This window comes from Juglans regia, chromosome 5 (genome assembly GCF_001411555.2).
Source record: "Juglans regia cultivar Chandler chromosome 5, Walnut 2.0, whole genome shotgun sequence".
Lineage (NCBI taxonomy): Eukaryota > Viridiplantae > Streptophyta > Magnoliopsida > Fagales > Juglandaceae > Juglans > Juglans regia.
This window is the reverse complement of record NC_049905.1, coordinates 5,570,399-5,597,725: the sequence shown is the minus strand read 5'-3', so window position 1 is coordinate 5,597,725 and position 27,327 is coordinate 5,570,399. Positions and strand designations below refer to the sequence as shown.

Genomic DNA, 27,327 nt, shown 5'->3' with positions numbered 1-27,327 from the left:
TATAATTCAGTTCCTGGCATCCTAATCCACACTAATTTCAAGGTAGAGGGATACTTTGAATTTTTAAATCCAAAGTAGAATAGATATTGAGTATTTAATATGAGTTTTGTTATACATAAGCTCGCGTGTTAACACACCACTTGTAGTGGGGCTCGTTACAGTTTTTAAAAAAAATCAAAACACTAATAATTTTTTAACATAATTAATATAAAAGACTTACACCAGCGATGTGTTGGGTGTGTTAAAAATTTTCATTTAATATTATCTTAAAAGATTCACTCAATAGTTATAAATATTACATGATTCACTTAAATGTACGTATTTTTCTTCCATTTTTAAATCGTATGAACAAAACTTTTAGACAATGTAAAGATGTTATTATGGTCGTGTATAATCCTCTTGTCTCTATCTATTTTTTCAATTAAAAAAACCATGATCCCACGTAATGCCTAAAAGAAAACATTTTACTATAGAAATTTAGAAAGAACCAGGTCCACGGAGGTAACCGGATGATCATGATTTTATGGTCCGGGTTGAGGTACTTTCCATACAGGTAATTGGACCATACGGTCTCGATGGGCCCATCAGCATGACACATGCTCACACGTATTTAGGGTTTCCTGAAACTGGTCCAATTTGGTAGAGCCGAATGTAAATATATACCCCCATTCCCTACCACCTCCGCTCTCATTTTCTAAGGTTCTTCCTTAGGGGGCTAGGAACACAAGCGGAGCGGGTTCGCCATGGGGAGGAGTAAGTATCATCCCCGTTTGGATTTAGAGGTGAGTTGAGATTATCTCAACTCATCTCACTACTATTCACAAATTTTAACTCATAAATCTTACTACTATTCACAAATCATCTCAACTTATCTAAGCTCATATCTGAATCCAAACTGGTGTTTTGGTTCTTCGATGTTGGCCTTTGAAATTCATGATATATGTCATTATTTTTTACCTAAGATCTTAAGGTTTTGTGTCACACGTTTGTAACAGTGACAGTAGGGGCCAAAGTCATAGTGAACTTAGGTTGGGTATTAAGAGTTTAGTAATTGGGCTCAGCCTATGGGTTAAGTGTTGGCCTGTGATCATTTCTTTCATTTGCATGTTATTATTGATTGGGTCATGGCCCACTTCTTACTTTGATAGATATGTTAGGCTTATGCTAATTTACGTTTGTTTTAGTGTGTTGGCCCTTGGCCCATGAGTTAGTTAAAGGATCTGTTATTACATGTAGTGAACGTCCCTCTTGTGAGAATAAGCAAAATCTAAATAGAATTTTATTTCCTTTATGATCATCTTCTTCTTCCCTGTTGGAGGTTGCTCCCTTAGAAATGAGCCATTCTTAGTGCCTTTTTTATTAAGCATTTTCTTGTATCTGCAAACTTGCAAAGTTATCATGCAAAAATTAAAGGAAGGCCGGAACAACTTGCATGAGAATTTAAGCAATCTGGAGCACAAGTGGTGCAAAACTTCTCTCTACCTCTCTTGCAGGGCAAAGAATTTAGCTCCTCAACTCAATCACTCAACATCCATCCATATTTGCGCCACCTTCATCTCTATATCCCTCTGACTTTCTATAATCACCGATTCCCCAAGCGTATAGAAACATGTTTTAATATTCTCATAACCTCTGCCTTCACTGATATGGAGCACTTGATTAGTGATGGGGCCAAGAACTAGATCACCGTGAAACCCATCAACATTGTCTTCGATGCTAGGAGGCTAATTAGTTGTAGATGTAGTGATGCTTCTATTCAAGGTGACATTAAATGGTGGCCGCACAAACTCATAGTTGTGGTCATTTACAAAGGAGAAATCCATCCTTCTGTACGCCTTGTATGGCATCCTCCATGGAAGGTCTACAAGGTCATAAGTGACTACATGGGATGGGTGAGATTGTCCTTGACATACATATTTTCTACTGGTGGTGACAAACTAGATAAGAAAGGGAGTCGCAAGTCCTTGGTGACAGAACTTTTCGAAACATCATTGCCAATGCCAACTTCTTCTTCTCCTCCTCCAAATGTGTCTCCGAATTTAGCTTTCTTCGTGGTATTTTCAAAATTCTTCAAGAGGGTTACTTCTTACTTCTATGAAAGGAAGATGGATTTCAATTTAGTCACTAGGTTTCTACGGAGAATTGTGGAAGGAGAGCAAATCAATGTCTTTTTAATGGTTTCTTCACCTACTCTGCCCATGGATGCTTTCACCATTGTTCGAAAATCTCTTAAGGCCAAGAAATCCCAGCATGCTATGAAATTTTTTGAGGTGATTTTCATGTCCGATGAAAATGCTGCAGTCCACCAAGTGGTATTTGTGGATGGTTTAACCGACCTTGATCAGAATCTTGAGATTAGCATTATATCTGAAAACACTCCCTATCTATTGCACTTTTATCATAGGGAGACAAGCAAATATGATTAACCCATTGTGGAAAATGTTGGAGATTCTAAGAAGAACAAAGAAATTGTGTTGGAATAGGGAAAGCCTGTTGCTGAAAACACTGGCGAATTTGTGCTAACAGGAGGAACGACACCTCAGTTGTTTGATGAATTGCCGCTTAAGGGTGTTATTAGCCCTTTGATAGAGGAAGAGAAAGAAATCTTATGGGAATGAATTATAATGGCTAGGACGCCATTGAGCTTCTGAAGAACCCTTCATATGAAGTGTATGCAGCTGTCAGAATGTTCGGGCTTACAAATTTGCGCAACCCATGCTTTATCAATGACATGCTTCATTGCTTTACACATATCATGCCCCTTGTCCAGGCTATTCTTTATTACCATCATATTAGGCCCTATGTTTGTGGTAGTGAAGGGTTCGGTGCTCTTTGTTCTCTACATACCCATGTTGAACCTTCATTAGCTTCTGGAGGGATTCTTTCTCCTTTGAAACTTGTTGAAAATTTGGACTATTTTTCATCTTGTTTCCAGAGGTACTAGCAGGAAGATGCCCACGAATTTCTACAGTGCTTCTTAGATAAATTTAAGAGAGGTGGATTGGATTTGAAGGCAAGGGATCTATCATCCCACGACTTGAGTTTGGAGATTGAAGATGTGCATGAATAACATGTTCAGATGAAGCTAGTTGATGCAAAGGTGGCCCTTGAAGAAAAGTACTCTCAGATGAGCAAGCTTATGGCTAATGTAGAGAAATTTATGCGGCCAAGAAGTTCAAGTTTAGATGTGAAGGAGACGAGAGAAGTGGATTTACTTCGAGAGGTTGTTGCCGCCATGAATATTCAACTTATAAAGGAATTCTCTTATGAACCTCCCGATTTAGATGAAGTATTTAATAGCTTTAGGGCAAACAATAAGTAGAAAGCTGTTTATCCAACTGTTAAGGGCAATAAATCGACAGATGACATGATTCTTATTAAGACGAATCGGGTAAGAAGCATCCGAAAGGCTTGTGAATCTTTTTTTTTATATAATTAATAAGAGAATTTTATTCCAAGTAAATAGGTATAGCCCAAGTACACAGAAAATATACAAATTAGTACACCTAAATACAAGCTAAAAAAACCCAATTAAAGCAAAACGATACAATTATTCTCATTCCTTACAAGATTCTTGACCCAAAAATTTAAAGTACTAAAGAAAAACTGCCTAAATTCCCCCATAGAACGTTCATTATCTTCAAAGTACCTTCCGTTCCTCTCCAACCATAAGCACCAAATCAAGCACAAGGGGATCATCCTCCATGCTGCTGCACTGCTTCTTCTTCTCCCAAGATCTTGCTGCAAGCAAAGAAGTCCATCACATGCATAGGCATCGCTCAAGTAATGCCCACCCTAGCAAAAATCTCATTCCACAACATCATCGCCACCTCGCAATGAAGAAAAAGATGGTCAACATATTCACCATCCTTCTTACACATATAACACCAATCAACCACCAATAAACCTTTCTTCCTCAAATTATCAGTGGTTAATCCTTTCTCAAGAGACACCAACCAATTGAATAATGCAACCTTACTAGGCACCTTAGCTCTCTAAATACATTTCCTGGGATAGTCTTTAATGACATGACTATTAACATCTAGTAAAAAAAAACTCACTGAAAATCTAGAATTTATTGCACGCACCCACATCAGACTATCCTCCTTGTTCTGATCAAACTTCATATCATATAATCTTCCAAAAAAATTAGATATTTCACTTACTCCCCAATCTTGCACATCTCTGGTGAATTCCACAATCCAATGAAACATATATTAGAAAAATTATAAGAATCAGCCATTGCAGTCCCTTTATCTCTAGTAATCCTAAAAAGATTAGGATAAACATACTTAAGAGCTGAATCCCCACATCAAGTATCATGCCAAAAATAAATCTTTGTCTCATCCCCCACTTTGAATTTAATGTTTTTGACAAAACCTCTCACCCCAACCGAATAGACTTCCACAAACCCACCCCCATACACCCATCTTAACACCAACTTCCCCACATCCTTCCATATTTAACATCCACAATAAGTCTCCATAATGCATTCCTCTCATTAATATACCTCCAAAGCCATTTCCCAAGTAGAGCTTTGTCGAAAAGTTTTAAATTTCGCACTCTCAATCCTTCACTAAAAACTTAAAGACAAACCTTATTCTAACTTACCAAGTGAATTTTTTTTTCCTCCCCATTACCATCCCACAAGAAATTCCAAAAAATCCTCTCTATTCTTTTAGCCACCCCAGAAGGCAAAAGAAAAAAAGAGAGAAAATATGTAGGAAGATTAGACAACGTACTCTTAATCAAGGTAACTCTTCCCCCTTTTGACAAATATAGCTTTTTTCCAACCAACTAACCTCCTCCTGATCTTCTCAGTCACCCCATCCCAAATAGAAACAAATCTGTACAAAGCACCCAAAGGTAGTCCAAGATATCTCACAGGTAGCGAAGCTACCTTACATCCCAAAATATTGGCCAGATCTAAAATATTCTTGACCGTACTTACTGGAACAATTTCAGACTTAGATTAAATTAATACTAAGCCGAGAAACAGTTTCAAAGCATAACTATAAGGCTTCTTAAAGCACGGAGATTATCTTGTCTAGTATCGCTAAGAATTAAGGTGTCATCTGCAAAAAGTAAATGTGAAACCATAATACTTTCTCGAGGCTTATCAGTTATCTCCCACCATAAATCTCCTTTCCATAGCCGTTTCAATCATATGACTCAAGGCATCCATAGCCAATATGAAAAGGAAATGAGATAAAGGATCCCTTCCTCAATCCACAGGAGGTATTAAAAAAACCAACCGGAGTACCATTCACTAATATAGAAAATTTGACTATCGAAATACAATGTTTTATCCACGAACACTATTTCTCACCAAAACCAAATCTCCCAAGTAAAGGAGAAATTCTCAATTAACATGATCAAAAACCTTTTTCATGTCCAATTTAACTAAAATTCCAGATTTACTCATTCTTATTCTACTATCCAAGCATTCATTTGTTATTAAAACCAAGTCAAGAATTTGTCTTCCCCTCACAAATGAATTTTGAGAATTCGTTATGATCTGGCTCATGATCACACTTATGTGATTAGTTAAAACCTTGGAAATGATTTTATACAACCCATTTACCAAACTAATAGGACAAAAACCCTTATTTCTACAGCACCTGCCTTTTTAGGAGTGAGAGCAACGAATGTAATATTAATGTTCTTCTCAAATTTCAAGAACGAATTGAATTCACAAAAAACTTTCATATGATATCATCATTCACAATATCCCAACACGCTTGAGAAAACGCCATGGAAAAACCATCTGGACCCAATGCCTTTGCCTTTGACATACCTCTAACCACATCTAGTACTTCCTTTTCCTCAAAAGTTTTCTCCAACCAATCTGTACTCAATTAATCAATGGACTAAAAAACCAGCCCATCTAACTTTGGTCTCCATGAATATTCTTCCCCAAAAAACTTCTCATAATAATTCACAATATGATCTTCAATCTCCCCATTATCGGAAAGAACATTATCACCTTAATAAAGAACCTCAATAGCATTCTATCTATGGTGGGAATTTTTCATTTTAGGAAAGAATTTCGTACATATGTCATCTTCCTTCAGCCAAAGAATTTGGGATTTTTGCCTCCATGAAATTTCTTCCATAAGAGTAAGCTTTTCTATTTCTGTCATCACCCATTTTTTCATCTCCTTTTCCTTATTGGAAATTTCTCCCACCAGTTCATTTTTCTCCAGAATTTGCAACCGTTCCATAAGCAGTTTCCTTTTATTATCTACATAGCCAAAAACCTCCACATTCCATTTCTTCAAGTCTTATTTTAGTGCCTTAAGTTTACCTGCCAAAACAAAACTTGGAGTACCAGTAAAATGATATGAAACCCACCACCTCCTTATCCTTTCAACAAAACCCTCATCCTCCAACAATATATTTTCAAATTTAAAGTATCTCCTCCCACTAACAATGCCCCCACAATCCAACATGATATGATAGTGGTCAGAAACAATTATCTGCAACATTTTCTAACTCAACTCTGAAAATGAGGCTTCCAAAGAAGTTGAAACCAAAAATCTATTCAACTGGGACCATGCTCTCCCATTTGACCACGTAAAACCCCCCCCCGCCATGGGTAAATCAACCAATGTAGCTCAGAAATGAGATCTAAAAACACAGACATAGCATTAGTAATATGAGAATCCCCTTCTCGTTCACATGGAAACCGAGTAATATTAAAATCCCCTCCAAAACACCCAGGAATATCTCACCAACAGCAAAGTCCTGCAATTTCATCCCATAAAATGCTCTTACTAGAATCCGAGTTTGGCCTGTAAACACCGGTAAAAGCTCATTCAACTCCATCGTCCACATTCTTAAAATGACATGCCACCAAAACTTCTCCCACATAATGATCTACTATTTTCACAACCCTCATATTCCACATAACAATGACACCTACCGAAGCTCCATTAGAAACTAACTTAACCCAACCCACACAGTGACAACTCCATAGACTATTAATCACTGATTGATTGACTATCTTCAATTTATTTTCTTAAAAATAAATAACCTTAGCCTTCCACTAACGAACCATATTTTTCACCCGGAGAAGTTTCCTGTAGTCATTTAGCCCCTGAACATTCCAAGAAATGATCATGGGCTTCATGGGAAACCCTTGGCAGCTCTCTCCTTGCCTTTGTTTCTAAAGGCACTCCATTCCTTAATTTTGTAATTAATAGTACACTCCAATCTTTTCAACTCCCTCTCATTTGTAGAAGTAGATCTAGTTAGGGCAGGTTGACCAGTCTCAATGGCAATAACAAGAGCTATAAACTGTTCCTCAAAACTGTCACAAGAAATCCCCACACAATTTCTAATTTCTTTCACCTTCCTTTATACCTAGTTAGAAGATTTGTTTGGTCATTCTATACCTGGATTAATGGAGCTCAAAGGAACATGATCGAGGTCTTCATCTGTTTCAAACAACTCTCCAGAATCACTAGATTCAGAACCTTCACCTCCACCCCACCAATCTCCATCTGCAAATCAGATATATTAAACTAAGTACATGAAACCTCAGAGATAAACTTCTCAACCCCCCCGCAACCCCTCACAATAGTCATCTTCTTCCTTTTCTACATCCCTTAGCACAGGACCTATTGAAGACACCTCATACCCAACAACCAGGTTAAAACTCGACCCCGGAACATCACTAGGAGAGCCTCCAACCTCTGTTGCACCCTTCTGTGATATAGGCTCATCCAACAGAGACGTCATATGCTTGAAAATTACAACGTCGCAAATCTGTCCCCTAGGAGAATGTGAATCTATTTGAAAAGTCACTTGAGGCAAGCAAACTGTCGAATTATTGCCGAGCGGGTCTCTTTCTGCCATCGACCTCTTCTGTGAAGATAGAAGCTGAATCAGAGCCACCACTTGATTAGGTTGATCCCTCAAACTTGTCACGATTTTAGGTAACCCATTCGTCGTATTCATTGTAGTGGAACTCGGCGCCAGAATACCCCCAAAAAGTTCACCCACCACCAATGACCCATGCTGTGAAGACAGACCAACCCTCGGAACCTACACAGGCTTGGGTTGAAACAACTCTCTTCTCGGGCTTATTGAACGCTAAAATCCACTACTCGATTGGTAATTTCGTCGAACAAGCCTCTTGAATGGGCCTCTATCCAACCCAACTCCCTTGTTGACTTTAAAAGCCTTAGGCCCAAACCCCCCCCCCCCCCTTCATCTCTTCTGTAGCCTCTTTATTTCCATTTGAGACATGACCCAGGCCCATAATTAGGCCTAATCCCTCATTTACTATCTTCAACATTGAGTCCAGCCTATCATTCCATCCAAGGAGCTCTACCCAAATGTGCCAAAACGACCGTTCGACTTCTCCATATTTCTGCAACGTTGCAGGATGCCAACCGTCATCCCCATCATCAGGAAGATTCCGCTAGATCACCTCCTTCGATCCAACCTTCATGTTCCTTACAGTCGACACTACCACATCCTTCCTGAAATGATCTTTTCCATGTAATTTGCTAGGGCCAGGATTATCTTTTACAATTTCCATCAAAGCTGACAAGTAAGAGGTTTCATGGGAAAAGGACACCCCTCTATGAGAAGTTACCAAACTCACATCTTTTCTTTTAGATACCCTATTAGCAACACTTTTGTTAAAGACACCTATGTTTTCATAAACAAAAACAGAGGAACTTGAACTGACTAGCTCTCTCATCTTCCTGACAAAACCATCACATCCACTTTCATTCATTCCTTCAGGAATTGCAATGATTCACTTTCCCTTACCCGTGCCCAACTCAACCAGTTTCACAAACCTACCATACGAATTTTGACATACTTGGACCAGGAAAACTTTGTTTCCCTCCCCTCTAGTCTGATAAGGTACCTTGTTACTCGAGAACTTTGAGCATTCCTCAACCATCTTAGCCATCCAAACCACCACATCTCCGTTGAGGTATAAGGCATTCGTAAACTTTATACACTTCTCAATAATACAAAAGAGGTTCCCCCCTTTTCTTCTTATCACAAATAGCTTAGCTTCTATCCAAAAACTACACTCCATCATCACCTACCACCAAGAAAGCTAGAAGAAGGAAAAAAGAAAACAAGAAAAGAATCCAAGACAAAGTCGTAAGGAATTAGGAATTATTTCTCGTCGGGAATAGAAGATGAAAAGTCATGAGAGAGAGAGAGAGAGAGAGAGAGTCGTAAGGGATCATCTTGTGAATTTCTTGCAGCTCACATGGTTGGAAAGGTCGGCAATTACAGAGGAAGGGGTATCCATTTGAATCTTCAATTGGAAGCAGCCTAGCTAGGCATTGATTTTGATGGTGAAATACCTGATGAGGTTAGAACTATTATTGCAAGTTGTTTGAAGAGTCCGCCTCAATTGCTTCCGGCAATCACTGCATACACCTTACGGCTGAAAGTTCTGATTTCTAGAGAAATTGAGAAAATTAATGTTAGAACTATTGCAAAAACCTTAAGGTACAAGTATGAGAACAATATTGTTATGGATGTGCATTCACCTGATGTGAACTTAGCATTATTCTATCAGCTTTATGGTAATGGAAAGATTGGGGGGCTTATAGCTTCTAGAGGAACTCAAAGTCAACTTATTAAAAGACGTAAAGCTCATGTCCATTTCAATTAGTGCATAAAATCTTATCAATAAAGAAGTTTATGCTTTCCATCAAAGTCCAAATAATAGTATCTACATGTTTCCAAAAAGATATATGGTGACTTGGAATGCAATGGAAGTACGGTGAATGTTGGTTATGAGGTAAATGGACATAATATTTTGCTATTAAGGAACGTGCGGGCAAGGACCTTGAAGGCAAGAAGCGTGTCTCAACTACAAAGGAAGGGACTGAAGCATAACCACACCTTGAGGGCAAGGTGCTTGAAGGGGGAGGGTTTGTCACACGTCTGTGATAGTGACAATAGGGGCCAAAGTCATAGTGTTGGGTATTAAGAGTTTAGCAGTTAGGCTCAGCCCGTGGATTAAGTGTTGGCTTGTGGTAATCTCTTTCATTTTGCATGTTATAGTTGTTTGGACCATTGCCCACTTCTTATTTTGATAGATATGTTAGGCTTATATTATTTTACTTTTGTTTTAGCGTGTTGGCCCTTGGCCCATGAGTTATTTAAGGGGTCTGTTATTTTATGTAGTGAACATCCTGCCTCTTGTTGGGGGTAAGCAGAATCTAAATAGAATTTTATTTCCCTTTTGATCATCTTCTTCTTCTCTGTTAGAGGTTGCTCCCCTCGAAGTGAGTTATTCTCAGTGCATTTTTTATTAAGCATTTTTTAGTGTGCTACATTTTGATATGGCAAATTGTCGTTTGAGAAATGATATTTAAAGTCCTGAGCAGTCTCTACATATTCACTTTGAAAAAAAAAAAGATAAATTTGAGAGCCACATGTAAAAATTATTTTTTTAATGATAGCTCTTAAATTTTTTCAAAAAGAATACGCGGAGACAACACACTCTAAGACTGTATATAACATTAACTGTTTAGCTTTAAATTTTATTTCCCTTACTTAACTGTTTTTGCTGTTTTATTGCAATGGAGCTTTTTTTTTTTTTGGTTAGTAGGCTTCGTGGATTTTTATTTATTTATTGTTAATAGTTCATAGTTGAATAAATGGTTGTATTTTACATGCCCATTTTATGTATAAAATGAAATCATGGACGCTCATGTTTCTGTCCGTTTGTCAAGGGTGGTAATTGGGATATTGCGTCAAAGTTAGGGTTTTCATGAACCCATTTGATTCAATGGATTAATGGTTTTTTAATTCATTAGGCATCACGGGCTGATTGGTTGTGAACCCAAAAGGTAAGCTGAGTGATAGATATGACATTGAGGATTTTAACTTTTATTTCAATTCATCTCTAAAAACAAACGAGATAAAATATTTGAAAAATGCTCTAAGGGAGCCCCAAGCCACAATTGGGCTTATACCATCAGTATGGGATATTACAATCTCCCACTCTAAATCTAGTTCGTCATAGGAGACATAACTCAAGTTCTATATTTTTGGTTGGGATGGTTTTTGATACTATTTCTAACGCCTTATGGGAGGTCCAAGCTACATCTAGGCCTATATTCCAAAACGATTAGTCAACGGTACAATTGAAACCTTATTAAAATTATTATAAAGAGTAAGAACTTCTCATTCCCAAACAATGTGAAAATCTTTACACCACCTACCCTTCTCAATCAATATGGAGTATCACATATACAATTTATGACCGAAACCTAATAAGATAGCTTATTCGATAGTGAATGCGAATTAAACATGTGGTTATTGTAAATGATTATCTAATAAGATAATGGTTGTTGTACCAACATTGTTCTATTTTCTAACCTTCAGTTGCTGAGTGAATTCTAATATATGCCTCTAAGGAAAAGACGACTGTACACCATAAGCCATAAAAGCAGACGCATCCATTAATATTATCAATGTCTGTGAACAGTTAATTACGAAATAACCACATTTTCTAGCAACATTCACTAGAAAATGTGCCATTAGTATTAACATTACTTGTCAACTTTCAGAAGTCTGGGAGGTCAAAAGGTTTACAAGAGTCAAAGAGCTCAGAGATCATGAAGGCATGACAAAGCAAAAAAGAAATAGAGAAATTTTCCTTTCGTTGGCATTATAATCTCCTGACCCATTAAACTTTCTGAGATTGCATAGCAGAAGAAGACAATGAAGCCTTGTTTCTCTCCTAATTAATATACTTTCTTTCTTAAAAGCTTTGGGGCAGGTTTCTTTCTAGTTCTTCCAGAAGCACATCTATCAGTGTTCTCAACTATTTCATGCTTCTTGATTTCACTACTCCCTGCTGATTTACCTTTCTTTTGAATTCTTTGAGAACCAAATCCATTCTTACGTAGATTCTCATCTCGTGACTTGTCTTCGCTATTTGTTTCACTCTCTGGTTGAAGCTTTTGAAGATGTGCCAATTCATTATTTGCATTTACCACAGCTTTCCTTGACGTTTGTGTCCGATTTGGTTGCAAGTCACGCTTCGTGCCTGTCTTGGATGTTGTTTGAGCAGCTGAAATACCTTCTTTGTTCATTGTGTCTTCACTTTGCTCTTGAACTGAAACCGGAAATGCTTTAACTATGTATATCTGCAGTGGTTTTACAATATATTTTTAGATCAAGAAACCAAAAGAGGAAAAAAAAAAAAAAAAACTGGTACAATTTCATAATAAATGCGCAAACTGATGTTGCCTTCGCCTTTACATGTCATAATTTTGTGTACTTGAAACTATAAAATGAAGAAAATACAGAAATGGGAATGCTGACTTTACATTCAGTAATTCAGAAAAGCTTTTAGTTGAGTCAAGATAGCAACCGAGAAGCTGAAACAAACATAGTTCACATATTATAACGCAAAGATTGTGTACAGCAAGACAATAGTGTGCAGCTAAAAAAATTGGGATCAAACAAGTTATTGGATCAGCCTAATTACATGACATGGCAAGAAAAAGAGAAATATTAAACCGGATACTGTAAAACCACAAACTCAGGCTGAAATTCTGGCCTACCCAAAACAAGTCTATATGGAAATTTGAAGCCTCTAGGGATTCAAGAATAATTCTGCAGTGGTCTTGGCTATCACAACCAGAGGATAGAATGGGAGTGCACACCGATAACGGTATTTTTGTATAATATATGTGCACATACACGAGTACATGCGTTTGTATTGCAAGCCAACATAGAAGATTTATGTAGAGAGTAGACTTTGTCCTGGCAGGTAAGAGCCTAAAATATATATGCTATGACTCAATTTGCGTGACATGCTACTACCAGATTAATGCTTTGTACAGCTACCTAGACACTCAAATCTGATAATGATTGTAAAATACAAGCACGCCACTCTTACAAGATTAACCTCACTGATTTTTACGCCTACCTTAAATCTCGTTGGCTCAAACAATTCAAATACCAGTGCATCACCATCATCCAGCTTATGGTCCAGTGCAAATGCTCTCCAGCCACCACTAAGCCCAGTTCTTTTGCCAATGTATGTAGCCTCGAATTCCACATCATGTTCATCCACTAGTACCATATCCAACAATGTTTTTGGAAGATGATCCTCACAGAATTTTGAAGGAAGGCCCTAGTAATAAAAGCAAAATATACAGTTCAACTACTTATCCACTGAACTATCAAGAAGCTAGCTTCAGAAGCTACATCGAACCCTTCCTTTCATATGTTGCATAGAAATTAGATAAAGCATAATTAAGATAAGAAGACCATAAACTGCCTTAATTGCCACATACCAACCAAAAACAGCTATAAACATGAGACCGGACCATTGATTTGACGAAAGATGGACTTCCAGATTCTAGCTTGCTTTGGAGCTCCAGTGCAACCTCAAAGGCACGATCTCTTTCTTCTTGAGAAGCTTCCCTGACTTCATCCAATGGCCTTGCAAGATAGCTGAAATAGCACAACATTATTTCCAGCATTTTTAAAGGAATGTATGAAAGTAAGACCAGTTCTCCAAAAATAACGAAATCCACCTTCCCCATGAATTTGACACCCTCGACCTCTTGCGCAAAGGTGGAAGGTCTATGCCAACCTGTAATGGCAGCCAAAGAACCTTAACTTATTCACATGTCAGACTAGACTAATATAAGAGAAAGGACTATTATAGAAGTGGTGCACGTGAAGCAGCACTTGAAGCTTTTAGATGGTGTTTCCCCCTCATAAAGCCCATTACCATGTCTAATGTTTCATCACAGAATACAATTCTTTAGCAATGGTTGTATCGAAGCATGTCTTTAACAATCCCAACGCATTAAGAATTTATTTACCCAAAAATAAGCATGTCTTTAACATTGTAAAACCAAATTTCACCCACTATTTCGTCCATCCATCTACTGCCCCGATATGATTACTTACATCATCACGATACGAAGGAACTGGGTTACGTGCACGGGTGGAGCGTCTTGGTTCAGATACACAAGTAGTCTTTGATTTGGGTTTTGGAGAATGTTGCTGCGCCATAAGAAAGTGACACATCAATGTCAGCCAAAAGGTGATTCGATCTTGTGATTCTTGCAAAATATGCATATGACTGAACAGATGAGGAAAAATCAGCTTTACCTTGGACTTTTTCTCTGAATTTGATAGGGCAGCCAAACTTTTTGACGTCTTTAAAATTCCCAAATCCTTAAGAAAAACACAAATTAAATGTAAATTTTATTGACAACAATGTGATAGTTTTTTTTTAAATAAACGATCGGTACTGTATTAAGAGTGTGGGCATCAAGAGTTAATGTAGCTAAAAAGACCTGAAATTTCTTTTTGTTGAGTTCAACTTGTTGGTTGCGAGCTGCTTCGTACTTGTTAGAGATGCGACCCTTTGCCATGTTTGGTAGCTAGCGAGGGGTTCAGAAAAGCCAGACCTTTTGAAATCACTACTTTAACAAAAAAAGAACAGAACAATAGTGTAAGAGAACATTTCTGAATACATTCAAGTATGCAGTAATCCACTCAAACCAACTTCAAAGAAAACTCACCTGGAATATTTGATCGACCCTAAAAACGAAGCGAGGGAGAGAGAGTGTGTGTGCGTGTGTGTTGAACAAGAGCGGTTTGAGTTCTTTGCTTCTCTAGAGAGAGGCGCGCGTTTGAATTTTCGAATGTTTGTCTCGCTCTTGACTGCTGCCTTCTCTTACTAAAAAGAAAAAAGTCCATAAATATTTACGGTGTCCCGTAAGAACCAAAATCTAAAATCCTTTTTTTTTTTTTCCTTTGTTCTTTCTAAAAATAGATTTCCGAAAGTTGTTTTTTTTTATACAAAAAGGACAGGAAGGAAAAGATTTGAAGTTAAAAGTAATACTAGACATTAATAAAACAACAGAATGATAATACAATAAGCTCCTTTTTTTTTTATGAAATGTTGTGACCACAAGGAGTTTTCACAAAAATAAATATATAAATTGATGTGGCTTAATGTACTACGTTAGATTATAAAATTACTTTTATAAAAAAATAGATCTAACATATTATATGAAATCATGTTTGAATTTATTTTGTGTGATTTCTTTATAGCTGTAATATTTTTTTTTTTATAACAATAAGTAGTCATCAAATTTAATTTGTATTGTAATAAAAAGTACTCTAGTTGTCAAAGCATTTTTCAAAAGTAGTAGTCAACAATAGGTCATATGTGTTGTGAAAAATGATGACAATAAAGTAAAAGTAAATACAAAAGAGACAAACAATCACATACGATACAAAAATTTACGTAGTTAACAAATTACCTACGTCCATGGGAGTTGCAGAGGATTTTTATTATTTGAGGAATCACAATACACCTTTGGGCAACCACTGTTCACACACACTCTGTGTCACAAGTCAAAATAATAACTATTTATACTTCAAGCGGCAGAAGCCCTAAAATTTCAATAATAGCGATATTCGCTCGAATAGCGTGTTGAGCCCGCATCGAGCGAACATGTTTTCCACAATTGCTTGAACCATGTGTCGAGCGGCTCTTCAAGCTAACTCTCTGACTTACCTCCGCTCGAGCGGTATGTCAAGCGGTGTCAAACGAACTCTCAGACTTACATTTGCTTGAGCTCACTGTCAAGTGTCTTGAACTCTTGAATAAACTCTCTGACTTAACTCCACTCGAACGGTGTGGACCAGACTCCACAATACTCAATAATATGGCCCATAAATTAGAGGGCATGGATACATTATAAACGATAAATTGCGTAGTTCTTGATCTCTCTTTTGGGAAGAAGAATAGGAAGAAGGCGAGGAGAAGATAAAACACTCAAAACGTATTGTGCTTGCTTGCTTTATTGAGTGGAGTGGGGTGCCTTGCATATCTCCTCTATCCTTTTCACATAATGTAGATAGATTGGTTTTTAGGATGAATTGCTTTGCTGCTTTGTCCAAGTTTATTATCAGGTGAGGGCCTAAGGTCAAATTGTGTTCCCTACACTAGTCTTGCTTAATCGTTCGTAGTTTCTCTCCTGTCACTAGATGTTATGTCGATGATGAGTTGCAAGCTATTGTAGGTTTTGTGCCGAGTTTTAATGCTCACATAAAGTAACGTATCATTGTCAATATCATGCAAAGATGGCATTCATGCATGCAATCTGAGTCCTTCAGATTGCAAAATCGGGTTTTTGGATCACAATTTAGTTCCAAGCCAAAATGTCTGTCTTTGCTTAGTTGCTTTCCTAAGATGTTCAAGTAGTCCACCTTGCTAAAAAAAACTATTATATAGTCCACCATAAGCACATTCTCTCATCCCAAATCCGGTGAAGTTCACCAAGTAGTATATATGTCACTGGACTCACTAAATTGAATACTTCTCTATTTTTTGCCATAGTCAATCAGCTAAACCTCAACTCCCCAAAAGATCACATATTGCACCAGTGATATGGGTGATACAGTCCGGACTTGTTAGATATAAACAGGTCAACCTTCAAGTTTCCTGTTACAAGTGCAAGCAACAACAATGACAAAGTAAAAAGAATTTCCCCCTCATCTCCCCTGTTAAAGATTGTATAACTGGAAACTACCCGTCTTCACGCTTCAGAAATATCAGCAAGGCCCTCCCTTTGTGGCTATACAGAACTGAGATGCAACCAGGGCCCTGAATTGGCAAGAGTTCTTCAAACTGTGTACTAGAGAAACATAGTAGAAGGTTGAGCTCGTTATATCAATATTGACCAGTTTTGGCCCTTTTCATTCCACTGGAAGTGAACGGAGAGATGCTCCCGCTTGGTTGAGAGCTCTCTTCTCTAAAATTGGAATTTAGCACAGCCAGTTCCCTCAACTGTTGCGTCTTATAAAAATCCTGCGACTCGTCCTGCACACCAAAAATGGAGTAAGTCCAAGTATCTCATAAGGGAATAGTAATTATGCAGTGCAAGGAATCTTTAGAAAAGACGCATTAAGGCATATGATGCACGAGTAAGAATTATTCTTTCTTCATCCAGAACATGCAAATTTAAAGGACACTTCATACAACAAAATTGTGGACTGGCTAAATGTTACTATGTTGGGAGGAAGATAAGACTTGATTGAGTAATTGTGTGACATATTTAATAGAATGAGTAAACACGCAACTGAACGGTGAAAGCAAGTGCACTGTAAGTGGAAACTAACATTGCACAAGATCTTCAAAGGAGAAATTACAACATTGTGATAATCCAAAAGTCAGTAGTGATGCCCTAAGTTCAGATATCCTCAATTCCATATGATGGTAGAAGAGTAAGAACATTTCCGCATAATGCTGAAAGTCTCACAATCAATGTGTTTTTGTCTTTCTGATTAGTAATATTGCTCCTCTATCACCCAACACTATCAGATGGACCATGTGCAAACAACAAAAAATTTTTTTGCTATGATAGAAGGAGCATGATTTCGTTGTATTTGAAGACTCTAAAAGAAGAAATGAGAATTAAAAATGATACCACAGGTTTGAGAAGTTCCTCTAAGATTTCTTGTGCTTGTCTCAACCGTAAATCAATCACACTAGCGGGTAATTCAGCCTCGATTAAAATGTGCAGCGGCTCATTCAGATGCTCATAGCCTGGTCTTCCCCTTAATGACTCCTCCTTGAGAATAGAAAAGCAAAGGCAACGATTAATGAAAGAACCACGAATAGATATATGGTGGGATAAACATGGAAATCATCTAAAAGGATATCTCCACTAAATGAGCCGAAGTAGAAGTAGTACCTTCTCAGGATCTTTTATTGAACCTTTTCCACGAATAAACACACGGCAACCTGTAGATGTTTCCACCCGCTTTAGTGAATTGCCTCTAGGGCCCAACAGCCGGCCAACAAAGTTGTACTGAAATGAAGAGTAATGTTAGTACCCTTAAGCTTATAACATGTCAGAAGCATCCAGGGAACATGGATACAGATATTTTCCTAACTTTCAAAGCATTCAATAGAAATGTAGGAATTGAGGCATCAATGTTACATAATGCATCCACAGATTGTCCATGTTGCTTACATTTGGATAGCTATCCATTGGAATCTCTAAGCGCAAAACCCTCTTGACAATATAGGAGCTTGGGCTAGCTGGTGCTGCTTTCCAGTCCATATTCAGTCCTTGTGGTCCTCCTAATCTCTGTTTCATCAAGAACTAACTTATTAGTACTGTAAACAAAAAATGACAATGAGTTCAGAAAATGGAGAAAGCATGGAAAAACTAAGTACAGGAACAATAGCATTTGAACGAAGCAGAGAAACCACATTCTAGTTACTCTGAGTGATGAATATTAACTAAATTAAGGAACAGGGGGCAGGTAATTTTAAAATACAATATCCAACTTATGTGCTGTTGGGAGTTAATGGGGAGTAGGTACAGCCAATAGAAAGGAAAACTTGAGCATCTTACAAAGCTACAAATTGATAATCACTTTTTGCCATCCAATAAGGAATTTGATGATAGATCGGTATAACGTACCCCATACACTTTCATTTAAGCCCCATCATAAACCAAACCTTCAAAATCGTTAGGATGTCTTTCGACGTTTCATGGGATTTGTTGAGATTTTTTCCCTTCCTGTTAAATTATCAAATGCTGTGTTCGAGTACTAACCAGATACTGTGTTCTAGTTAAATTTTCTAAAGCTTCTCACATAAGCAATTCCCAATGCATTGGATTCAATGAAATTCACCTTCACAACCCCCAAAGATGAAGCTTGGAAAAAAGTCCCGGTCTGGAAGGTAATTTTTTGAAAGGAAGTTAATGAAAGAATGACAAAAACCCCATGTATCTTTTTTCCTTCATCACAACCTCAGCACACCTAGCCCCTGGTCCCCATCCCTGACAACCCCTTATTACATGCACACCCTAAGAACAGAGAATACAGCATCTTGTAAACTTAGGGGTTGTTTGGGAATAGAGTGGTTTCATTTCATCTCATCTCAAAATTTCTCATAATTTCCTTCCCAAACATCACTCAAATATAAAAACTTTTTAATTTCAAATCTTCAACTTTTTCATTTAATCATTACCTAATCATTACAACTTTCCCAAACTTCCAAACAAAACATAAAAAATAATTAAATTTTTTCAAATCTCAAAATAAAAACAATATTAAAAAATAATATCTTAACAATATTTTAAATTTTATAATATTTTTATTCAATTTTTTTCTCCATCCTTTCCCAAAACCCAATAAAATATCGTAATTCAAATCATTTCACTATTATTCACAGTCGCTAATATTCACAAAATTCTCATCTCATCTCATTCCTCAAGCATCCCCTTATTGTTTCAATATTGACCGGAAGAGGGGGTGAATGCAGGAGAGTGTGGGGGCTGGGGGAGTGGTTGGGAGCATCATGGGATTATGAAAGAAGTCTCTTACCTTGTGATAAACAAAGCTGCTAGGAGCAGGAAACATAATGAAAACTGCAGACCTTGAAAGAAAGGACACTACTTAAGTAAAAGAACTATTGGCAATAACTTGTTGTGACCTTCAAGCTTGATGCGCTCAATAAATGGGGGATTACCAGATATTCTTGAATTGCCAAGCAACAAAATAACTGATACTTTTGAGCTAAAAGATGATTGACCAGAAAAAGTTAGCTCTTGTATGAGCCAATAGTCAAATTTGGTTGATGAAAGGAAGCAGAAACATCAAGCCAAGTGATCTTGTGATCCATGCACTATCTAGTTTTATCCCAACACGACTGGTCAGAATCAAGAAGTGCAAAACATTGACATTTTTGTTATACTTGTACGGACAGCTAGTATTCAGCCCTTTATACATGTTTCCTTTCATATTCCAAGCATGGCATGGTTCTATGCATGGCACAAAAAAATACCCAGGCCGTAACAGAATTGATCGTATTTAGGGAAAGCAATCAGAAAGAGGACGTATTGATAAATAACAGAATTGCAAATTCTTACTTCGTGTGGCAGGCCATTCCAAGCACTGAAACCCATTAGTCTATTATTTGGCATTATATCAGATGAAGCCATATGGCTAGGGTGTCACAATCCTGTACCTCTACAGGAGTGGAATGGAGTCACTGTGGACATTGTTCTGCGATAATAAAGGGCAAGAGGTTTGGGCTCAGCCCCAGTGGTTAATTGTAGACCCATGGTCCATTTACTTACTTCTATCTGGCCTTTAGGCCTTTTGTTTGTGGACTTGGCCGTGTGTTTGGCCTTTTGTTATAAGGGATGTTTCAGTGTACTGGGCTTTGGCCCGTTAGTTATTAGAGGTCTGACTAGTATATGTAGTGGGGGTCTCTCTTTGTAATGACATGAAAAATCTTAATTAGAAATATACTTTTATTTTCTCTCTCTCTTCTTCATCTTCTATGGAGGTTGCTCCCCTCGAAGGAGTCTATTAACAGAAGAATTACAGCAAGTACTTGGGGTTTGTTACAAGTGGTATCGAGAGCCAGTCTTTTCTTGGCATCGGCTTCATAATCCGTAAGAATGGAAAACATCACTTCATCATTGCTAAATATCAAAGAGTTAATGGAAGATAATCTTCGACGCTTTGATGTTGTTGAACAACATCTGAAGGAATTGCGAGAGAGTCACAATAAAATGCACCAAGTATTTCAACAGTCCATTGAGGATTTTACTACCAACATTCAGGAAAGTTTCAACGAATTTGACGCTCAAATCTGTGAAATACAAGAGGAAGATGTAGTTGCTGGGGAAGAAAAAGATGAAATCAAGCCTGCTCAGCTTTTTCTTTCTTATGTTCCCAAAAATCTCGAACCATTTCTACCATTCTCTAACCCTTCCCTCCGAATCTCGTGTCCCTCTCTTCCTCCAAGAAATTATTTTCCCTTTTCTTCTTTTCATTCGGTCGTCCCTAGCACTAACTATACAGTGACCATAAAAGAGGAAGACCTAGCCATCCGATGGGAATTTGACCCAGGTGGAATCGATTTTCTGTTTCTTGACTCATCACCCTCACCACAAAACAACAACCATACCATAGATCTCTCTTACTCCCATTTCTCGGCATCTCTTCGAAGAGCAAACCCTCGAAAAAAGCAAGCTCCTACCCACACCTCACTAGTGATCGAATGGAAGCAAATTTATGAGGAATGCTTTCAACGGAGGCGGGAACAGAACACGGAACGAATGGAGGAGCTAAATCTAGGCAAGCTCGCTCAAGCTCTCAAGGGCCCGAGTTCTCTATACTCTTCTGTCTTCATCAATGGCACTGAGTTCTGCTCCAACCTCCTTCAAGATTGTCGCACTTGCTCCTCAGCAATTCATCTGGGCTCGCTCAAGCTCCTCAACAATTCATTTGATGAATTGCCTATAATAAGATACTACAGCATCTCAGCAATTCGTCGCCTAACGCATAGGCTAAGGCCCCAGAAAACCATGGTCATGGTATCCTTGACTCAGCGTCTTCTCCTTCTTAGCAATTCATCACATACCGAGTCGTTGAGCTCAAGCCTTACCCTCGCCTACTTCGTCATCTCCGGTCTTGACCTTCCCTCCACGCTCAATCATGTCGACAGGGATGCAGTTGCCAGTTGGGTTTTATCCCTTCAAGCTCTCCCAAAAAATCTTAGAGGTAAAAAGTCTGTCGCTCCTCTTGTGCTTGATGTATTGTTGCTGAGAGGTGTGTTTGAGCCGTTTGATAGAGGAAAGATAAAAGAGATGGGGGGGAATCACTTTCTGAACAAAACCTTAAATAATGTTTTTCACCTTTTTTATTTGGATTTTGACGTTAATGAGGACGGTGAAATACATGTTAATTTTGCTGATAGTGATGATGAAGATGAAGAACCTTGGTATGGTATGGATTTTTCTGGTATGGGCTTAGATTTACCCTTGGATCCAAACGAACCTACAGACTGTTTATGTAACCAAGTTAGCTACGGTGAGATGGTTGCTTGTGATAATCCCAATTGCAAAATTGAGTGGTTCCATTTTGGTTGTGTTGGTCTGAAAGAACAACTGAAAGGAAAATGGAGAACGTGGCTAGGGTTGCAAGTTTCAGTAAATACAAATCTTGCTCCTCAACTACTTGATGTTTTGCTAACTAAAGGTGCTTTTAAGCCCTTTGATAGAGGAAGAGAGCATATCTCTGTTTTTACCCTTTTCAATGTCAGATGCTATGTTGTATCTCCTCATCGGTGTATACCACTAAGTTTGACTGTCAAATATACTGATACTATCAATACCCACCCCTTTGCTAAGAATTTTAGGGTTGTACAGTTGCCTTGGGTCAACATGATCACAAGAAAAGCCCCAGTGCATAGGAGTGTGAGCTTCATCACTAAGGTCATATTGAGAAATATTACTGGTCTTACATATATGGAGCAGGTTGCATATATATCTGAGAATCATTTACTTGAGATTTTTGGATTTTTTATGTCTGCACCTGAGAACTTAAGATGGCTTGCTCTGGTAATAGCCATACTTGTTGCAGTGGTAAGAGACCAAGCCCGCATCACTGGAACATTGGGCTCCAAATTTGTCACTGTCCCTATTTTTTCAATTGTTGTGGAATGGCTTATTGCTTGGAAAAATATGAATATAAATAGGTACATGCTGAATAATAGCACAACTGGTGAGATTTTTACTAAGTACTTGGGCAAGGAACAAGAGGCATATCAAGGCAATACTCGAGATTATGTCAACTCGGCTGAACTAGAGGCTCAGGAGAAGTTTTCTTTGCTCAAGTGGGTTGCAAATGAACGTGGGTTTGTGACCAACAAATCTCAAGAAGATTTTCAGTTCAGCATGCCACAGTCAACACTAGAGATGACAATGTTGAAGATTATGTGACCAAGATGAAGCAGGCCATGGCGACAGTTATTACAGTACATGAAAAAGTAAGAAGACCGCAGAGGAAATGAAGAAGGGGTACAAGTTTCTCCATATGGTACAGGCCAACAACGAATATACGGTTGTGCAACTCAAAGAATTTGAAGGCAAGAAGCTTACCTCATCTACAAAGGGAAGGTTGACGCATAACCGCACCTTGTGGGCAAGGTGCTTTGAAGGGGTAGGATTTGTCACAATCCTGTACCTCTACAGGAGTGGAATGGAGTCACTGTGGACATTGTTCTGCGATAATAAAGGGCAAGAGGTTTGGGCTCAGCCCCAGTGGTTAATTGTAGACCCATGGTCCATTTACTTACTTCTATCTGGCCTTTAGGCCTTTTGTTTGTGGACTTGGCCGTGTGTTTGGCCTTTTGTTATAAGGGATGTTTCAGTGTACTGGGCTTTGGCCCGTTAGTTATTAGAGGTCTGACTAGTATATGTAGTGGGGGTCTGACTAGCAATAACTTGTTGTGACCTTCAAGCTTGATGCGCTCAATAAATGGGGGATTACCAGATATTCTTGAATTGCCAAGCAACAAAATAACTGATACTTTTGAGCTAAAAGATGATTGACCAGAAAAAGTTAGCTCTTGTATGAGCCAATAGTCAAATTTGGTTGATGAAAGGAAGCAGAAACATCAAGCCAAGTGATCTTGTGATCCATGCACTATCTAGTTTTATCCCAACACGACTGGTCAGAATCAAGAAGTGCAAAACATTGACATTTTTGTTATACTTGTACGGACAGCTAGTATTCAGCCCTTTATACATGTTTCCTTTCATATTCCAAGCATGGCATGGTTCTATGCATGGCACAAAAAAACACCCAGGCCGTAACAGAATTGATCGTATTTAGGGAAAGCAATCAGAAAGAGGACGTATTGATAAATAACAGAATTGCAAATTCTTACTTCGTGTGGCAGGCCATTCCAAGCACTGAAACCCATTAGTCTATTATTTGGCATTATATCAGATGAAGCCATATGGCTAGGGCTTCCACGCTGCAGTCTGTCAAGGTCAGTATACCCATGATTGGGAATCATTCCAGAAACCCGTATGATCTCTGTCACATAATAGAGTACAGAAATGATAGGTTTTACTTTTTCATATGTAAAACACAAATCCCCACAGCGGAAAGTGGAAATATTTGTCACAAATTTCATACAATTATAACAGAAGAGGAAATAATAGAATCATAACAATTGACTACAGACTGCCAAATATAAAAATCAAACTGATGTGGACCATTAACAAAAATGATCTTTCATCAATTTGAGGAGAGACACCACATTTGTTTGTCATTCCGATTTTAAAGATGTGGTAGACAACATTGCCAAAGGTGGGCAGAGCAACAGACCTGCACTTTGGTTTCCATCTCTAAGAAAATAAGATACCATTTTACTTTTCTTTTCCTTCTATTTCTAATACTACAAGAATTTTATCAGTTATTAATCTGCAGAAACCATGTTCTCCGCATCAAACAAGTAGAATAATATCTTTTTTATATATAAGAAAAACAAGTAGAATAATATGTAAACCTCCTGTATCTGTTTCGAGCATTCTATACATTACATGGTTCAAGGGTGTTCCTAACAAATATGTTAAATACGATGGATATTTACAAAACTGACTAAGACGGATCGTGGAATTCAATTGGAACTACGGGAAAAGGAAGATATAAATACAGATCCAGAAAGCCAACCTTGATTCAAGAGCCGACTACAGATAGGAAGGACTTGCATGAAGGGTCCAAGTTTCTGGTGCTCCGATAACAACTCAGTCAAGTACTGACTAGAAAAGACGACGACATATAACCAAAATATCCAGAGATAATCGAAAAGCTTTTAGAGGGTGGACATGAAAGTCAAAATTCTTATCAAGTTTTGGAATTGATTGCTTACCTGTCGACATCCGGGTTGCTTCTTACATGCGAAGATAGAGTTCTTGCGGGGGAGAAATTCTGTGTGTATAAACCTGACATGAATCTTCCACAATATATGCACCCCAAACGAAAGAAATAAATAAATCTTTGGCTATAGAGAGGAGGAGAAAGCAAAAGTTGGGGAACCAAACCACTCTGAGATAGTAAATGGTGGGGAAGAAGAGACGAGGTAGGAAAAGACTACAGATTGTTCCTTTTATCTTTTAGGCTTCTAAAATTTCTCGACTCTAAGGTCGGTGGTCCTAAATAGAGGAGGGTTTTGAGAGGGTGGTGTGTTGGGCTCAATTTGTTGAGAGCTTTCCATGGATGTTAAATGGGAAGCTGAAGAAAGAAGGTTATTTGCATTGCGAACGCAGAAGGCAGAGAGGGCTTTCTGGGTGTAACATCTTGGATTGACACCCTGACACTGACAGCAACAGCGCTTGATACCTAATAATGATTGTCTGCACTCTCTCCTCTATAGAGCGCGTGGAAAAAAGGCCTTCAATCATGGTAAAATACGAACGACGCCATGCAACGTGGGGCCGCCTCTTATTCTACCGACTGACCCCTGGCTTTAGAAAAACCTTCGAATATAAAATTGAAAATGGAAGAAGAGGATTAAGGAATTAAATATCCTCTCATTTCAGCCATACCAAGGCGTGTATTGAGCATATGGCTCTGCATTGGGTGCAGAAGTTCGACTCTTTGATGTGAGATATATGTCTCATACGTGTTGATATTGGACACGCGTTTCACATTCAAGGGGCCTAGATTATAGACTTTTAGACTAGCGCCGTTTAGATAGTGAGATGAGATGAAATAATTTTATATTAAAATTTAAATTTAAATAAAATATTATTTTTTAATATTATTATTATTTTAAAATTTTAAAAAAATTAAATTATTTATTATATTTTATGTGAGAATTTAAAAAATTTATAATGATGAAATTAAATTATTTCTATATCCAAAAGGGACCTATGTTAAATTTCAACAGGAACGACACTCATTAGATGTGAGACACGTGTTTCATACTTTGATGTGGTAGACGTGTTTCATATCCAATATATTCAAATTGGAGAAATGATTTTTATAATCGTAGAGTCTGTAAACGTTATATAATTTTTTTGAACAAAATGAGTAAATATGGGACCTAGGTGAAAAGAAAAAATTAATTCTTAAATAATGGACCTCTTTTTTTTCAAAACGATTGTGTAATATTAATATATTTTATAATTATATGTAACATTACTCTCAAATTACATAAATGAATCATATTCTAATAAGAATTAAATGTGAGATACGTATCTCATATGTATTGATGTGAGACGTGTCCCACATGGAATAGATCTATCTAAGATTGGTCATGAACGATTATAAATTAAAAATCAAAAAGTGAAAAAAAAAAAAAAAAAGACATAATACGGTGAGTCTTGTATTGTTTGTATCAATTTTTCTTGCAACTGCTGAAACCTCTTTATCTAAATCTAAGATTAAAAAAAAAAAAAACTGTCACAGAATCTCATCCCATTTGGAACTTACAACTTTGGATAATCATGTTTCATTCCATTCCCAAATCAAGCAAGTGATTGGAGTTGGTGGGTGCACGTGCCTTAATTTTGAAGCTCCAGACGGACCACGTAGTCGGCCAGCACCATCACCAAAGGACGGAACTTGTGGGCTAGACGACCCATCTCCACCAAGTATTTTGGTTTCGTATTTTGGTGACATTCATTAAAGGCATCCTTATAATCCTGTTTTTTTGCTTTCCTTTTTCTTCTTCATATTTCACTCTTTGGTGCCAACATTCCGTGCTATTATTACAAGGAGTTATTTTCTAAATTCTTTCGTGTTATTTGTTTTCTTTCTTAATTTATCATTCAAACTCTCTAACCTCTAAGGGTAGGAAAATGGGAGGATAGAAAATGCAGGAAAGATCGAAACATAGGAGGATATAAAATATCACTATATAAATATATATAGATATATATATATTACATCTTATTAAAAAAGTGTATTGACAATGTAAGAAAAGAAATCCCCAAGGGCCGAGCTCAAGATGAGGCCCAGGCTTGGACCCCCGTATGAAGTCTGGGATGGGCCAAGTCAGCCCGAGAGGCCTAGGAGGAGAGACACAAGGTAAAGTGTCCCCGACAAGAGGACGAGAGGCAAGCAGTGCAGCCTGACACCATAACTGGCCGACTGTCAGAAACATCCATGTCCCTGCCATGGCAGACCGGGAAGCGTAAGAGGACGAGCAAGCATGTCTTGGATCACGCTGCATTTAATGGAATAGGAATGGACACACCATGGCAGGGGGCACCCCGCATTCAATGCACCCCTCGGATTGGCATGCTGCGATGTGTCTCCTAGGTGACAGCGATGACCCTGGTCAGGTCTGGCAAGTTTGAAAGGAAGTAGGAGGCTGACAAGGATATTCAATCCCAGTACAGAGCCGCATACAAGTCACCGTCGCCTCGAGGCCCACCCCGACTAGGTATAAATGCCTCACTCTCTGTCGAGAATGGAATTACTGACTTACACTATTGAATATTCTTTTTATCTCCTACATTG

The 27,327-nt window shown here is 38.0% G+C and overlaps 3 protein-coding genes across 4 annotated transcripts; 1 reads left to right on the top strand and 2 right to left on the bottom strand.

Moving 5' to 3' along the window:
- Window positions 1-11,447: 11,447 nt before the first annotated feature.
- Window positions 11,448-14,672, bottom strand: LOC109002398 (putative B3 domain-containing protein At5g58280). The gene is made up of 8 exons (XM_018980120.2): window positions 14,547-14,672; window positions 14,319-14,444; window positions 14,131-14,196; window positions 13,927-14,022; window positions 13,545-13,603; window positions 13,302-13,461; window positions 12,932-13,138; window positions 11,448-12,143 (listed from the first exon to the last, which is right to left on the bottom strand). Exons 2-8 carry the CDS (start codon window positions 14,394-14,396, stop codon window positions 11,739-11,741), a joined length of 1,071 nt encoding a protein of 356 aa, XP_018835665.1. The 5' UTR covers window positions 14,397-14,444; window positions 14,547-14,672; the 3' UTR covers window positions 11,448-11,738.
- Window positions 14,673-16,180: 1,508 nt separating this feature from the next.
- LOC109002405 (KH domain-containing protein SPIN1-like) lies at window positions 16,181-25,416 on the bottom strand. Of its 2 annotated transcripts, XM_035690222.1 has the most exons (8): window positions 24,731-25,200; window positions 24,532-24,620; window positions 23,773-23,892; window positions 19,926-19,957; window positions 18,015-18,131; window positions 17,733-17,849; window positions 17,466-17,609; window positions 16,181-16,858 (listed from the first exon to the last, which is right to left on the bottom strand). In XM_035690222.1, the coding sequence occupies exons 1-8, from the start codon at window positions 24,808-24,810 to the stop codon at window positions 16,709-16,711; spliced, it is 849 nt and encodes a 282-aa protein (XP_035546115.1). In that variant the 5' UTR covers window positions 24,811-25,200; the 3' UTR covers window positions 16,181-16,708. The 2 variants fall into 2 exon arrangements, with proteins under 2 accessions (XP_035546115.1, XP_018835675.1); XM_018980130.2 differs by lacking the exon at window positions 19,926-19,957 and having other exon boundaries at window positions 23,741-23,892; window positions 24,731-25,416.
- LOC118348476 lies at window positions 20,011-23,734 on the top strand. Its single transcript, XM_035690221.1, has one exon. The coding sequence runs from the start codon at window positions 20,463-20,465 to the stop codon at window positions 22,788-22,790; it is 2,328 nt and encodes a 775-aa protein (XP_035546114.1). The 5' UTR covers window positions 20,011-20,462; the 3' UTR covers window positions 22,791-23,734.
- Window positions 25,417-27,327: the final 1,911 nt, after the last annotated feature.

Excerpts from the sequence above, each read along its gene's own strand:
- LOC109002398 (XM_018980120.2), bottom strand. The coding sequence starts at position 14,396 with ATGGCAAAGGGTCGCATCTCTAACAAGTACGAAGCAGCTCGCAACCAA. Across the intron at positions 13,604-13,926 it reads TTCCTTCGTATCGTGATGAT|GTTGGCATAGACCTTCCACC; the intron begins GTAAGTAATCAT and ends CTGCCATTACAG. Across the intron at positions 12,144-12,931 it reads TTGAGCCAACGAGATTTAAG|ATATACATAGTTAAAGCATT; the intron begins GTAGGCGTAAAA and ends AAACCACTGCAG.
- LOC118348476 (XM_035690221.1), top strand. The coding sequence starts at position 20,463 with ATGGAAAACATCACTTCATCATTGCTAAATATCAAAGAGTTAATGGAA.
- LOC109002405 (XM_018980130.2), bottom strand. The coding sequence starts at position 24,810 with ATGTCAGGTTTATACACACAGAATTTCTCCCCCGCAAGAACTCTATCT. Across the intron at positions 18,132-23,740 it reads GGAATGGCCTGCCACACGAA|AGATTAGGAGGACCACAAGG; the intron begins GTAAGAATTTGC and ends TTGATGAAACAG. Across the intron at positions 17,850-18,014 it reads CAATGGATAGCTATCCAAAT|TACAACTTTGTTGGCCGGCT; the intron begins GTAAGCAACATG and ends TCTTCATTTCAG.